This window comes from Lucilia sericata, unplaced genomic scaffold (assembly GCF_015586225.1).
Source record: "Lucilia sericata isolate MDLA Ls3-8-SP2 unplaced genomic scaffold, ASM1558622v1 Contig000568F_arrow, whole genome shotgun sequence".
Taxonomy (NCBI): domain Eukaryota; kingdom Metazoa; phylum Arthropoda; class Insecta; order Diptera; family Calliphoridae; genus Lucilia; species Lucilia sericata.
Genome location: NW_023994576.1, coordinates 27,111 through 39,524, shown reverse-complemented (window position 1 = coordinate 39,524; position 12,414 = coordinate 27,111). Strand labels below are relative to the sequence as shown.

At 32.3% G+C, this 12,414-nt stretch overlaps 2 protein-coding genes across 2 annotated transcripts; one reads left to right on the top strand and one right to left on the bottom strand.

Moving 5' to 3' along the window:
* Window positions 1-314: 314 nt before the first annotated feature.
* On the bottom strand, window positions 315-5,545 carry LOC119606283 (cyclic nucleotide-gated cation channel beta-1). The gene is made up of 7 exons (XM_037959727.1): window positions 5,415-5,545; window positions 5,038-5,119; window positions 2,458-4,173; window positions 2,249-2,398; window positions 2,094-2,178; window positions 1,943-2,032; window positions 315-1,760 (listed from the first exon to the last, which is right to left on the bottom strand). The coding sequence occupies exons 2-7, from the start codon at window positions 5,062-5,064 to the stop codon at window positions 601-603; spliced, it is 3,228 nt and encodes a 1,075-aa protein (XP_037815655.1). The 5' UTR covers window positions 5,065-5,119; window positions 5,415-5,545; the 3' UTR covers window positions 315-600.
* Window positions 5,546-9,253: 3,708 nt separating this feature from the next.
* On the top strand, window positions 9,254-12,037 carry LOC119606284 (pro-corazonin). Its single transcript, XM_037959729.1, has 3 exons — window positions 9,254-9,336; window positions 11,315-11,546; window positions 11,635-12,037. Exons 2-3 carry the CDS (start codon window positions 11,341-11,343, stop codon window positions 11,858-11,860), a joined length of 432 nt encoding a protein of 143 aa, XP_037815657.1. The 5' UTR covers window positions 9,254-9,336; window positions 11,315-11,340; the 3' UTR covers window positions 11,861-12,037.
* The last annotated feature ends 377 nt before the right edge of the window (window positions 12,038-12,414 follow it).

The window sequence follows — 12,414 nt, the reverse complement described above, 5'->3', positions numbered from 1 at the left end:
ATTTTAAATGTTTTAATACAAAATCGGAAATTTTGATATAACAAGTGTTAAGACCCACCACATTTACACGATGAAAAAGCTAGAATAAGGGTAGCGCTTAATAGCTCTTCCAATTTTAGTACCCAAACATGTAAAAATTCAAGTAAATTTGTTTGTGAATGGTTTATGAAAATCGATTTGGCGCGGAAGTTTTTGCAGTAAAATGGCCCGAGAAATAGGTTTTCGTTATGAGTACACTACTGGCTGTAACGTAGTGGTGCGGTCCAATTTTGGTTATACCCTAATAAATGTGTATAACGATTTAAAACTCTAGATTTCTTTTTTACAACAAAAGCACATTTATTTTTCGAACTATACGTCCTTATGCACAAAATATTACATCAAAAATATATTAAGTAAATTATTACCTAAAATAAATTTCATCCTTCTAGGTGAAGTGGTTAAAATTGACACAAACCATTAATCTTAAAACTGGCAACATAATCTTTCTAACAAATAAAATAACATTATAATAGGGAGAATCTTCATAGATCACTAAATCCGAGAATTTTAATATGGAATTTGACAAATCATTTAATTCCAAGTCTATATCCTTTAATTTTACTTTCCATATTCCTCAATATCTTCCACAGTTACCGAATCCGTACTGGATGTGGAAATAATTAAAGCTTTCTCTGAATCGGTTAAATTTATAAATTGATTTTTATTCTCCAACTCGCGTTGTATAGATGACAGCAAATCGGGTGAATAGGCTTTAGACTCCCGATGTAACATAAAACTATCTCTTGCTTTAATATGATGACCCTCATTTATCTCCTCCACTTCGCGATCTTCTATAGTTTCCATTTTCATGGAGTGTCGCTTTTTGCGCATACGTTTTGAGCCGCGCGTTATAAGCATAACAGCTGGCGATTCGTAGGGTAAAGCTTGTATAACAGTTTGTAATAGTTTTGGAGGATTTTCAGGGGTTTTAGGATTACCAATAACCACATCTGCTTGTTCAGAACTACGGGCTCTTTCTTCTTTTTCACGGGCGGCATTTTTGCGCATTAAAGCTCGTGCTCGCTTCTTTAATATGGCCTGAGCATTAGGATAATAGGCGATGACTTCATTAAGATCACTTTTTGACAAGACAAACAGATTGGCATAACCCTTGGAACGTACATCTGCGGTACGCCGATCGGCACCATTTATACCCAACAAACTGATTTCACCAAATACTGAACCCTCCGAGAGAGTAGCTAAGACAGTATCACTATTAGGTCCTCCCATTACTTGCACTTGTCCTAATTTTATAATGTACATCTCACGTCCCACCTCACCTTTACGACATACATAGTCACCCGGTAAAAAAGTAACAGCTCTCAATTTTAATACCAAATCTCTGAGTAAAGCTTCTTCACAATCGGCAAATAGTTGCACCTTTGACAGGGTTTGTATGTGCACCGATATGGCTATATCGGTTTTGAGATTTATGGGCAAAGAGTCTAATATATTTGATTCATCTAAAGTGCGCTGCTGATCCCATGTAAATTTAAACCACATTTTCACTCTTTTTTGCACATCTTGGGGAAGATTTAAACGTCTCATGTATTCCAAAGTCTCATCTTCAAGTTGCCGATATTCATTTTTAGTTCTAGTGGCCGTGGATATGATGTCACGTATTTGACCGATTAGTAAGGCGAATACGAAAACACCCATTAACCAAGCGGCGGTCATGAAAACATATTCTCCTTCCCGTTCCGGTTTCGGATTTTTACCTGGAATAAAATAAGATAGGTTAAATTATATTTTACCCAGAGAAATTATATATAGTTGATCTTGCCAGACTACATACATGTGAAATAAGAAGGGGGTCTATAATGGACTTTAGATGTTATAAACATCAGAACAAATGCCGCTACAGTGGTGCGTGGTATAAAAAGAAGGATTTTTTACTTACCTATGGACGTTGCCGTTTTCGTAGCAAATGCAAAACATCTGACATAGGGATGTCCTTTACCACTAAAGACCCAACGATTTACGCCCAGACCTGAAATTAAAACAGTTTCTCAATAAAAAAGTTTCTCAATAAAAAAGCTTAAACTACAAACCTTGATAATCACTATAAGCATAATATAATGTTGCAGTCAAATGAATCATGTACAGCATATAAAGTAGAGTTTTTGCGATACGAACCTGCGATAAAAACAGATAACAAATCATAAACATACCTCGTAAATGTTAATGACATTATAAAATTACTCACAATATGTGGCGAAGATATGACACGATCCAAGAGTTTAAAGAATTCCCAGAAACTTTGTATCTTTAGGAAGCGAGGAAATCTCAAATATACAGCCTTAGTGCCATATTTGAAATATAACAACTCCAAGGGCAGTAACGATAAAAGATCCAACTGAGTTATATATTAAACATTATTATTTTTCCATTAGATTTTCTTGTATCTAAACTTACCTTGAATTGCAATTTTCTCATATAATTTTTTCGAGTGAGATTTTTATCCTTGACCCAAAAACCCTCAAACAAATACATGATACGATGTTTGAAAAATACCACATCCACAAGATATACTATATCAGCACAAAAATCCATAATCAACCACATATTGGTATTTTCGGGAGTTTGAAAAGGAAAAGTTGATCTCAGGGGAATAACCCAGGCATTATAGAGAAACGATATGGAGACCACACACAACCAGGATATATACATTTTACCCTGTGGATCCAAGGTCTTTTGATCATCATTGCTGCTGCAGAGACTAGAACATAGCCAAACATTAGAACGTGGCGTATCAGCCACAAATAAAGGTTTTTTATTGGGAGATTGCTGGGGAGTTATTATAGCAGATCTTTTGCCAGGAGACTGGGCATTACGGTTGATTAAAGTACGTTTGTTATTTAATGGAGGTGGTGGCGGTGAGGGTGAAGAAGCACTACTGCTGGGTGTGGGCGGCATTTCTAAACGTGTTTTCATTTTATTGGCTCTAGCCGTAAAACGTCTTACCAAATGTCGGACTTGATCTCTTAAAAACTGCTCACCCTGTGAATCTAAACTACCGGCACTAGACAAACGATTGATGCTTACATTAACTGGCGCATCAGCATCCACGCGATCTACCTCACTATCCATAAGTGCTCCCATATTTTGCTCTTCATTGGGTATTTCAGGCATTTCATCGTAACAGATCTGCACATCTTGTTCATCTTCATCCACTAAGGGTTGATTACTAGAACCAAAACTCTCGGTTTGTGGAGAGTTTTGTACACCCGAATCTTCCAAATCCAGTAACACTTTACCAGTAGCTTTGGTAATAACATCTTGTGAGGGTTGCATTTCAAATGATTCTTCATCTTGGCGTTTCAAATCTTCGATAATTTGACCCGGTAAAGTACAGGGTGCCGTGCTAGCAGTGGAAACTCTTCTAGGTCTAAGCTCAGCCAATGGAGGTGGTGATGGAGCAGCAGCACTTAATACTCTTCTCACACTTTCTGGACTTACTAAGGGTTTCTCATTTTCATATTTTAAAATATGTTTAACCAAAGCATGAGTACTTTCCACATTCGAGGCAGCATTTTCTGCCTCCAAACAACCTATGCGGCCATTACGAAAATATAAGCGTGAATTGATGAATCTGGGAGAACCTGGTTTCTTTTTGCGATTGCGGAAAGAATTGATTTTATAGTTAATGCTCTTGGCAGAATTCTTGCGTGACATGCTTTTAGGAGAAGGAGATTTATTCTCCTTATTCGGACTACCCTCAGCTTTAGAACGTTTCTTTTTCATTTCTGCTTTATCCAGTTCTTTCTCTTCACGCAACACATTCTCCGTGGCCGTTAGAAAGTCTTCAATTTCCTTTATATCTTTGGAAATCTCCTCTAAACTTTTTCTCACGGTGGCTTCCTTTTGGCTGGGCGATGAATAGCGAGCCTCATAGTTGTGAAACGGCTTTGTGTTGATAACATTCTGCATAAAGGCATGACGTTCCAAAGTATCACAGAATAACGGTGATTTGGAACGTCTCATTTGATGGTTGCGTATGGGCGGTGAGGTCATACGTTTCGGTTGCGTGCGATCTAATTTCGATTTAAAATCTTCGTAGGGAAAATTTTCCAATATATTCGGTGATGATTTTAGCAAAAGTTGTGTTTCATTACCACCAGCTGTGGCCGGCTAAAGAAAATATTTAATAACAAAAATTTCGTTTAAAATTTATTTATTTTTCGTATTAAAAGATCCGTTAGCTATGAGTTTTAGCAATAAACTAAACAAAAAAGCTTTAAATAATTGTTTAGCAAACTGTGTGTAAATGCGGAGAGTGTACGTACGGTCCGATTAGTTAGTGATGGTGGAGCGCTAGAAGTGGTCAGCGGTGTTATAATGTTTAGTTGGTTTTTAAACTTGTCTGTTGACAATGGGCCAATCGTGTTTGGAATTTCAATTACTTTAAATGTTTTGACTGCCAGTAAATAGTTGGGGGAGAGAATGAATAAGAAACCCAGTGAACAACTTAATATGATTTTGGTGAAATACATTTTGTTTCTCAATTTTGGGACAAATTTTTAAAAATCTTATTTATTTTGAACAATCGGGTCGTTTAAATTCTGTAGATCTAACATTTATTTAGAGTTAGGTTGACCTTCATTAACGAAAGGCCTTGATATAACAAATAAATGTAATGTTCATAGTGAAGAAGGATTCTAATTATTACAGCATGTGATCAACTTACCAGAATTACCCGAATTGTTATCAACTTGTTTTTTTATATACAATTTAGTATAAAAACAATTTTGAAAATATATTGTTCACTGGGTTATAACTCCCAACACTTGCATTTCGTTGCCTGTACGCATCAGAATATTAATAAAAAAATTTCACTAATATGAACTCAATAAATTTTCTTAATTTATTATTTCGTTGTTGAAATAAAAAGTTTTTAGCTTAAACATGATTTCAAGGTAAAAGGTCAAATAAAAAGCGGAAATTAAATGAAATTGAAGCAAAAAAAGAAAAAAAAAAAACATATTCTACACTTACCCTACGTAAACGACCCATATTTTCCATTTTATCATAAAACCAGCTGCCGGTGATAAAAATTGTTTACATTTAATTAAAAACACTGAAATTAAAAGAAAAACATTTATAAAATGTAAAAATTTATAAAAACAAGTTTTTGTTTAAATTATTTAATAAATTTTTGAGACCAGACGGTCAACAAGATACAATTATAATTGCAAAAAAACGCACAAACAAACCAACATATGGTAAATTATTGATTTTTCCAATGTAAGCTACAATTTTTTTTTGCTTCTTGTTAATAAATTAAATTGTCAACAAATACTGTTTAATTAATTTATATTTTTATCATTATATTAAATGTAATTTAAACTATTTTAAATTAATTTTTTACTTACCATTTAGTTTATAGTTTTAGATTTTATATAAATCAACTTTATTTCTTTTGTTTTTGTCACTGCGTTCTGCCTGTTATCAGTTGTAAGTTTTACCGTCAAATAACTTCATTCGCCACCGACAATTTGCGTTTGTTTGTTTTCTTTCCTATTTTTGTGAAAACAATTTTCTCTCAATTTTCTTTAAAAGGAAAATCGTTTAATTGCGCATGTCATTAACTGCATTTCTAATGTTTTGTTTTGATCGTTTGTTTCTAAACATAACAACTTGTTGCATTTTTATTGAATTGTTTCTGGCGTGGAATGTAAATAAATGTTTAAGTTGTTATTAGGGGCATTCACTAGTAGTAGAAAAAACTTAGAACTGCACTAAAAGATTAAAAAAGACAACTAATTACGATTTAAATTAAATTGATTTCGGTGACCTTTCACCTCTAATAACTTACTTATGGGTAAGAAGGAAGTTTGTCTTTCTGTTTGTAACGTCTATAATATAATTTTCTTACCATATACTGTATATACATATGTATGTATATATATGTATGTATATATATTCTGGATACTTATAGATATCGTAGTCGAATAAGCCATGTCTGTCCATCTGCATGTTGGTTAAATCTAATTTTTTATCTCCGGGATCCAAATCTTCAATAATTCTGACAGACGTGCTTTTAAAAAATTTTAAAAATCAGCAAAATTGGTTCATAAAGAACGGAGATATGAGCAAAAATCCGAGACAACCTCTAAAAAATTCGTAAAAGATGTGAATTTTTGTGATGGCAGGCACAAGAAAACAACAACAACATACAGCTTTATATGGTATATATTGTTCAGAACAGAGCTAGAACAATACGTAACATATGAAATGTTGTTATTATTTTGTTATTGCCAAGGTCAGGGATGGGAAATTGTGCAGGATTGGAAAAAAATGTAAACAAGTAAGATTTTATAGTCGGGTATGGCCGACCATATGATACCCTACAGCAGTGATTATGTTAAAAATGTTGATTATTTTTTTAATAATAAAGTATTTAATTTTAATCTTAATTCAAAAATATTTTAACAATTTGTTGACATAAAATGGATTTTCTAAATAAGGGATTTACGTCTATGGGGGTATGGAGTTAATATGGCCCTACCCTTATAAATTTTGGTAGAGGGATTTACGTCTACATTAGTTATTTATGAAGAATATCATCATGATATTAGTGTTTATAAGTGAATTTTGACCATCAAGTAATTTTCTGAAAGGGACTTTGTATGGTGGATAGGGTCAAATGAGGCCCGATCATTACGAAAATCAGCAGTATCATTAAGACTTATATAAAACTAAGTTTTGCCGATTTTTGAATTGATACAAGAACATTTAAAATATTTATGAGCTTAAACCATTTCAATAGGCTTCGTCTTCTCCTCATAAGAAGAGTATGTATCAAATTTCATCAAATTATCTTGAAAATTGCTACCTGTAGAGTACGCACAAGGTTTACATGGACACACAGACATAGGTAAATCGACTCAGAAAGTGATTCTGAGCTTATTGGTATATTTTAAGGTGGGTGTAGGACCAATAGTTTTGGGTGTTACAAACATCAGCACAAACGCATAATATCCTCCTCACTATAGTAGTGCACGGTACAAATATTAACATTAAATTCTTAAAAATTTAATTACTCTTCATTTTTTTAATTTTTTCTAAAACACACTATGGTGAAGGATATATAAGATTCGGCACATATAATACTTACTTGTTTTCCATAATACATACTTGTTTTTCTGCAAAGCCGAATATAAAACTCTTACTTGTTTTCTATCTTTAATTCTACTGGGTTTTGTAGCACCTTTTTAGAGCCGATTTTCCAAATAACCCAAACTCCACACTAGTTTATTTGTTGTAATCTTTAAAATCGTTGATCATCTGAGTCCAAACACGCAGCATTTGGAAAACATAATATGTTGTTAGGTTGGTTAGGTTCACTATCCAATAAAATCCTGTTACTGGATCTGGTTTTCCTTTTCTCGATTTGTTTGGAATCTTGTGATAGTTGTCAAGAACTTTTGGTTTACACCTGTGGTTAATTAATTTAAATATTGTAAGTTTCGATTGATCCTATAGAGACGACGAATCCGACACAAAGCCTTTTAAGCCTTAAGCCTTAAAAGATGTGGCCTCTAGTTTCGACTCCTTTAATATTTGTTCTTACCTATAGACATAACGTCGTTCTACTTCCAGGTCTGCAACTGATATTGTGCATATTAATGGAGGGTGTGGAACAGAATTTAATGTCTGTGATACACTTATGTATCTCGTTAAAGATATTTATAATTGAACTCTTTTATTCAAAGTGTTTTTTGAAAGTGAAATACTTTTAACCAGTTCTTGAGCCAAAAGAAATCTTTGAGGGATTATCGTGGAAATCGTCCAGTGACACATAATATTAGCCCATTTTTATTAAAAAAATCGATTAATGTTTAATATTGTGTCTTAACTTTAAAATTTTCCAGATTTCTAAACCAACTAAAGAATTTTCTATTTAAAAATTTCTTAAAACTAATAATGTCTTATTTATTATTATAAATATTTCTTAAAGTAGAATTCCTATTTTTAGCACAAGAAATGAATCAAACATCCGGATCTTGCAGCAACTTCTAATCTAACTGACTAGCTCTTAAAACCTACTTACTACCCACTCGTAAAACCACTAAAAGAATCGAAAACAATTGCGTTAATAAATAAATTTACTCGCAGATGAATAAACAGTAGAGTCTCGATAATTTAAATTACTAGTTATGTATAGAATTTTAGAATAAAAGTTTAAGAAAAGTTATGGATTATATGAAATTATTTACATAGACTTTTCTACAAATCTGGAAGTATGAGAAGTAAAACCAAATGAAATTCTAGAATTTCTATAAAATAGGTTTTACTGTTCAAGTAACCATAAAATCCTGTTAAATCAACATTCCTTAACACAAATCCTTATTTTCTGCACACTTTCTACACATGTTAATCTACAATTACTTAAGGGCAAATTGGCTAAGGCGTCAAAAAGCCAAAAATAAAAAAGAAAAGGTTGTTAATTTGAATGTGGAAGTGTTGGCTTTAGTTTTTAACCCCTTCGTACAAGTAGAAGTGATAATTTTTTTTAATCAACAAATGCATTCAATTTGTTCATTCAAACGCGCACATGCCATATGAGTAGGTTGGAAGACTTACTACTTACTTACTATTCACTTGTTGGAAGGAGTTTTTTTTTGAACACACATTTAAATATTACTTTTCGGTAAAGTTGCTAAAAACAATTGCCAGCTAATAACATTTAATCAACTCATAGAACAGAGAAAGGGGTAAAAATAAGTCACACAGAGAAAATTTTTAAAGGAATTTAGAAACGAAATAAAATAAAATGAAAATAATTGAATAAATACATTTATAACTGTTATTTCAGTAACATAATCTTAACTTTAAACTACAGTTAAATAATTACATTAACTATTTAGTTAAACTTTGTTTGAAAGCTTGTCACAAACTACCTAATCATCCAAAACATATTTATACTATATTAATAAACCTAAAGAATTTTTAAAAATCCTCAGTTTAGTTAAAATTTTATTATAATAGATAGTTTAATTATTTGACTTTAGTCTAACTTCAGAACTTTATTATTTTAATCTTTTCCTATTTTAACAACCAATTTCTCTCTGTGTGTTTGTTTAGTTCTTTTTTTGGCTAAACATAATTGCTCTTAGAAGATGTTCTTTTTTTATGTGGATTTATCTTATATGGTCCTTTCAACAGAACAACTATAAAAGCCACAGACAAATCTTCGAACAGCATTCAGTTTTATTTTACATTTCGTATTCTAAATACAAACAAGGAACTCAAAAATAGTTTGAAAACAAATTTGAAAGTAATTTATTTAGTGTAAGTGCTTATAAAACATTTATAAAGTGAATTTAAAAATGAAATAGCAACAATTTCATTAATTGAAGTTACAAAACTAAGTGCTTGAAGACAAATTTTAAAAATAAAAATTTAAACATGAGTGGAGTTTATGCAAAACTTAATAATACTAGTTCAGTTCTAGTTCAGATCTAGTTCAGTTCTAGTTCAGTTCTAGTTCAGTTCTAGTTCAGTTCTAGTTCAGTTCTAGTTCAGTTCTAGTTGAGTTTTAGTTGAGTTCTAGTTGAGTTCTAGTTGAGTTCTAGTTGAGTTCTAGTTGAGTTCTAGTTCAGTTCTAGTTCAGTTCTAGTTCAGTTCTAGTTCAGTTCTAGTTCAGTTCTAGTTCAGTTCTAGTTCAGTTCTAGTTCAGTTCTAGTTCAGTTCTAGTTCAGTTCTAGTTCAGTTCTAGTTCAGTTCTAGTTCAGTTCTAGTTCAGTTCTAGTTCAGTTCTAGTTCAGTTCTAGTTCAGTTCTAGTTCAGTTCTAGTTCAGTTCTAGTTCAGTTCTAGTTCAGTTCTAGTTCAGTTCTAGTTCAGTTCTAGTTCAGTTCTAGTTCAGTTCTAGTTCAGTTCTAGTTCAGTTCTGTTCAGTTCTAGTTCAGTTCTAGTTCAGTTCTAGTTCAGTTCTAGTTCAGTTCTAGTTCAGTTCTAGTTCAGTTCTAGTTCAGTTCTAGTTCAGTTCTAGTTCAGTTCTAGTTCAGTTCTAGTTCAGTTCTAGTTCAGTTCTAGTTCAGTTCTAGTTCAGTTCTAGTTCAGTTCTAGTTCAGTTCTAGTTCAGTTCTAGTTCAGTTCTAGTTCAGTTCTAGTTCAGTTCTAGTTCAGTTCTAGTTCAGTTCTAGTTCAGTTCTAGTTCAGTTCTAGTTCAGTTCTAGTTCAGTTCTAGTTCAGTTCTAGTTCAGTTCTAGTTCAGTTCTAGTTCAGTTCTAGTTCAGTTCTAGTTCAGTTCTAGTTCAGTTCTAGTTCAGTTCTAGTTCAGTTCTAGTTCAGTTCTAGTTCAGTTCTAGTCAGTTCTAGTTCAGTTCTAGTTCAGTTCTAGTTCCGTTCTAGTTCAGTTCTAGTTCAGTTCTAGTTCAGTTCTAGTTCAGTTCTAGTTCAGTTCTAGTTCAGTTCTAGTTCAGTTCTAGTTCAGTTCTAGTTCAGTTCTAGTTCAGTTCTAGTTCAGTTCTAGTTCAGTTCTAGTTCAGTTCTAGTTCAGTTCTAGTTCAGTTCTAGTTCAGTTAGTTCAGTTCTAGTTCAGTTCTAGTTCAGTTCTAGTTCAGTTCTAGTTCAGTTCTAGTTCAGTTCTAGTTCAGTTCTAGTTCAGTTCTAGTTCAGTTCTAGTTCAGTTCTAGTTCAGTTCTAGTTCAGTTCTAGTTCAGTTCTAGTTCAGTTCTAGTTCAGTTCTAGTTCAGTTCTAGTTCAGTTCTAGTTCAGTTCTAGTTCAGTTCTAGTTCAGTTCTAGTTCAGTTCTAGTTCAGTTCTAGTTCAGTTCTAGTTCAGTTCTAGTTCAGTTCTAGTTCAGTTCTAGTTCAGTTCTAGTTCAGTTCTAGTTCAGTTCTAGTTCAGTTCTAGTTCAGTTCTAGTTCAGTTCTAGTTCAGTTCTAGTTCAGTTCTAGTTCAGTTCTAGTTCAGTTCTATATTTTGATTAGTTTTTATTTATCACTTCGAACAAACAAATCTCTTAAATTACCAATTAACTGAAATATAAGACTTCCGTTTGCCTAAGTAAAAATCCCTCATTATTGGTTTTTAACTCTACTACAGGGAAATATCCTAGACACAAACCCGCATACATGAAGATGCCATACTAAAGTAATATAAATCCCCTATATAGCAAAATGTTTGCTCTGTTCACCAAAGTCAATTTTGAATTGAAAAAACAATTAGAAAAGAATAAAATAAAAAAATATTGAATACAAAAATAAGATTCTTTTTTTTTTTATTTCCATTCTTTAAAAGGTATTTTTTGAAATTTCTTTACAGCTTGAACGTAAAACCCTACAACCAACATGTTGCGTATTGTGATTTTGCCTTTGTTAATTTTCTTGTTCTCCATGGCATGTATGGGTCAAACATTTCAATATTCCAGAGGCTGGACTAATGGCAAACGCGCTGGTGCGGCCACAACATTAAATAATCTCTTGCACAATAAAGAAGATGATGGTATGTCCGAGTTGTTTGAGGTGCAGGAAGCCAATGAAAGAAGATTGGAAAGGTAAATTAAATCTGATAAATTAACAAAATACTTATTTTATATACACAGTTAATTAATAATAAATTTATTAATTGCTTTTTATTTTAAGATGTCTTTCACAACTTCAACGTTTTGTTAGAAATCCTTTACTTTTACACACAACTGCGGCAGCTTTGGCGTTAAATCCCGCCGCCTCATCCTCCAGTCAAAGCAGCAATAGCAACAGTAACATGAACAACATTCCATATGGCAGGAATCATCAATCAAATGAATTGTTTGAAGAACTTGGTGCCGCTGGCACAATAATCGATACAAATGATTATGTGAAACATTAAAATATTTTCAAACTCCTTCCTTCTTCTATATAACCAACATGCTTACGAGAACAATGATGACGATTATGATGATGCTACTGGTAAAAAGGATAATGTTTATATTAGGAATTCAAACGTAAGAAGTTTATGATTGTTATGCGTACACACACACTACTATGTTAAACAAAAAAAAAAAAATTAGCAAAAAATTGAAAGCTACAAAAAATTTAAAAAAAATTAATGCTGCAACAAAAATTTAAAAAATAATTTATAGAAATTTACAAAAAAATATTTTTGGCTGGTTTGTAAATTTATTAAGAAAAAAACCTTTTGTAAATAACTTTTACTTATGTCGAATTTAACTCATTAAATAAATGTGATTAATTAATAAAAAAAATTACAAGAACAACTTTTCGCAAAATAAATTATTGCTGTTGAATGTTGGTAAGTCATACTTGTGAACATTTTTAGGCATTCTCTATTGACAAGTAATTAGTTAGGTAACTAGTTCTAGTCACTTGTTTACCTTCAATGGTTGTTATATAGACTGTTTGAACTGTTTATACAAGTGATGT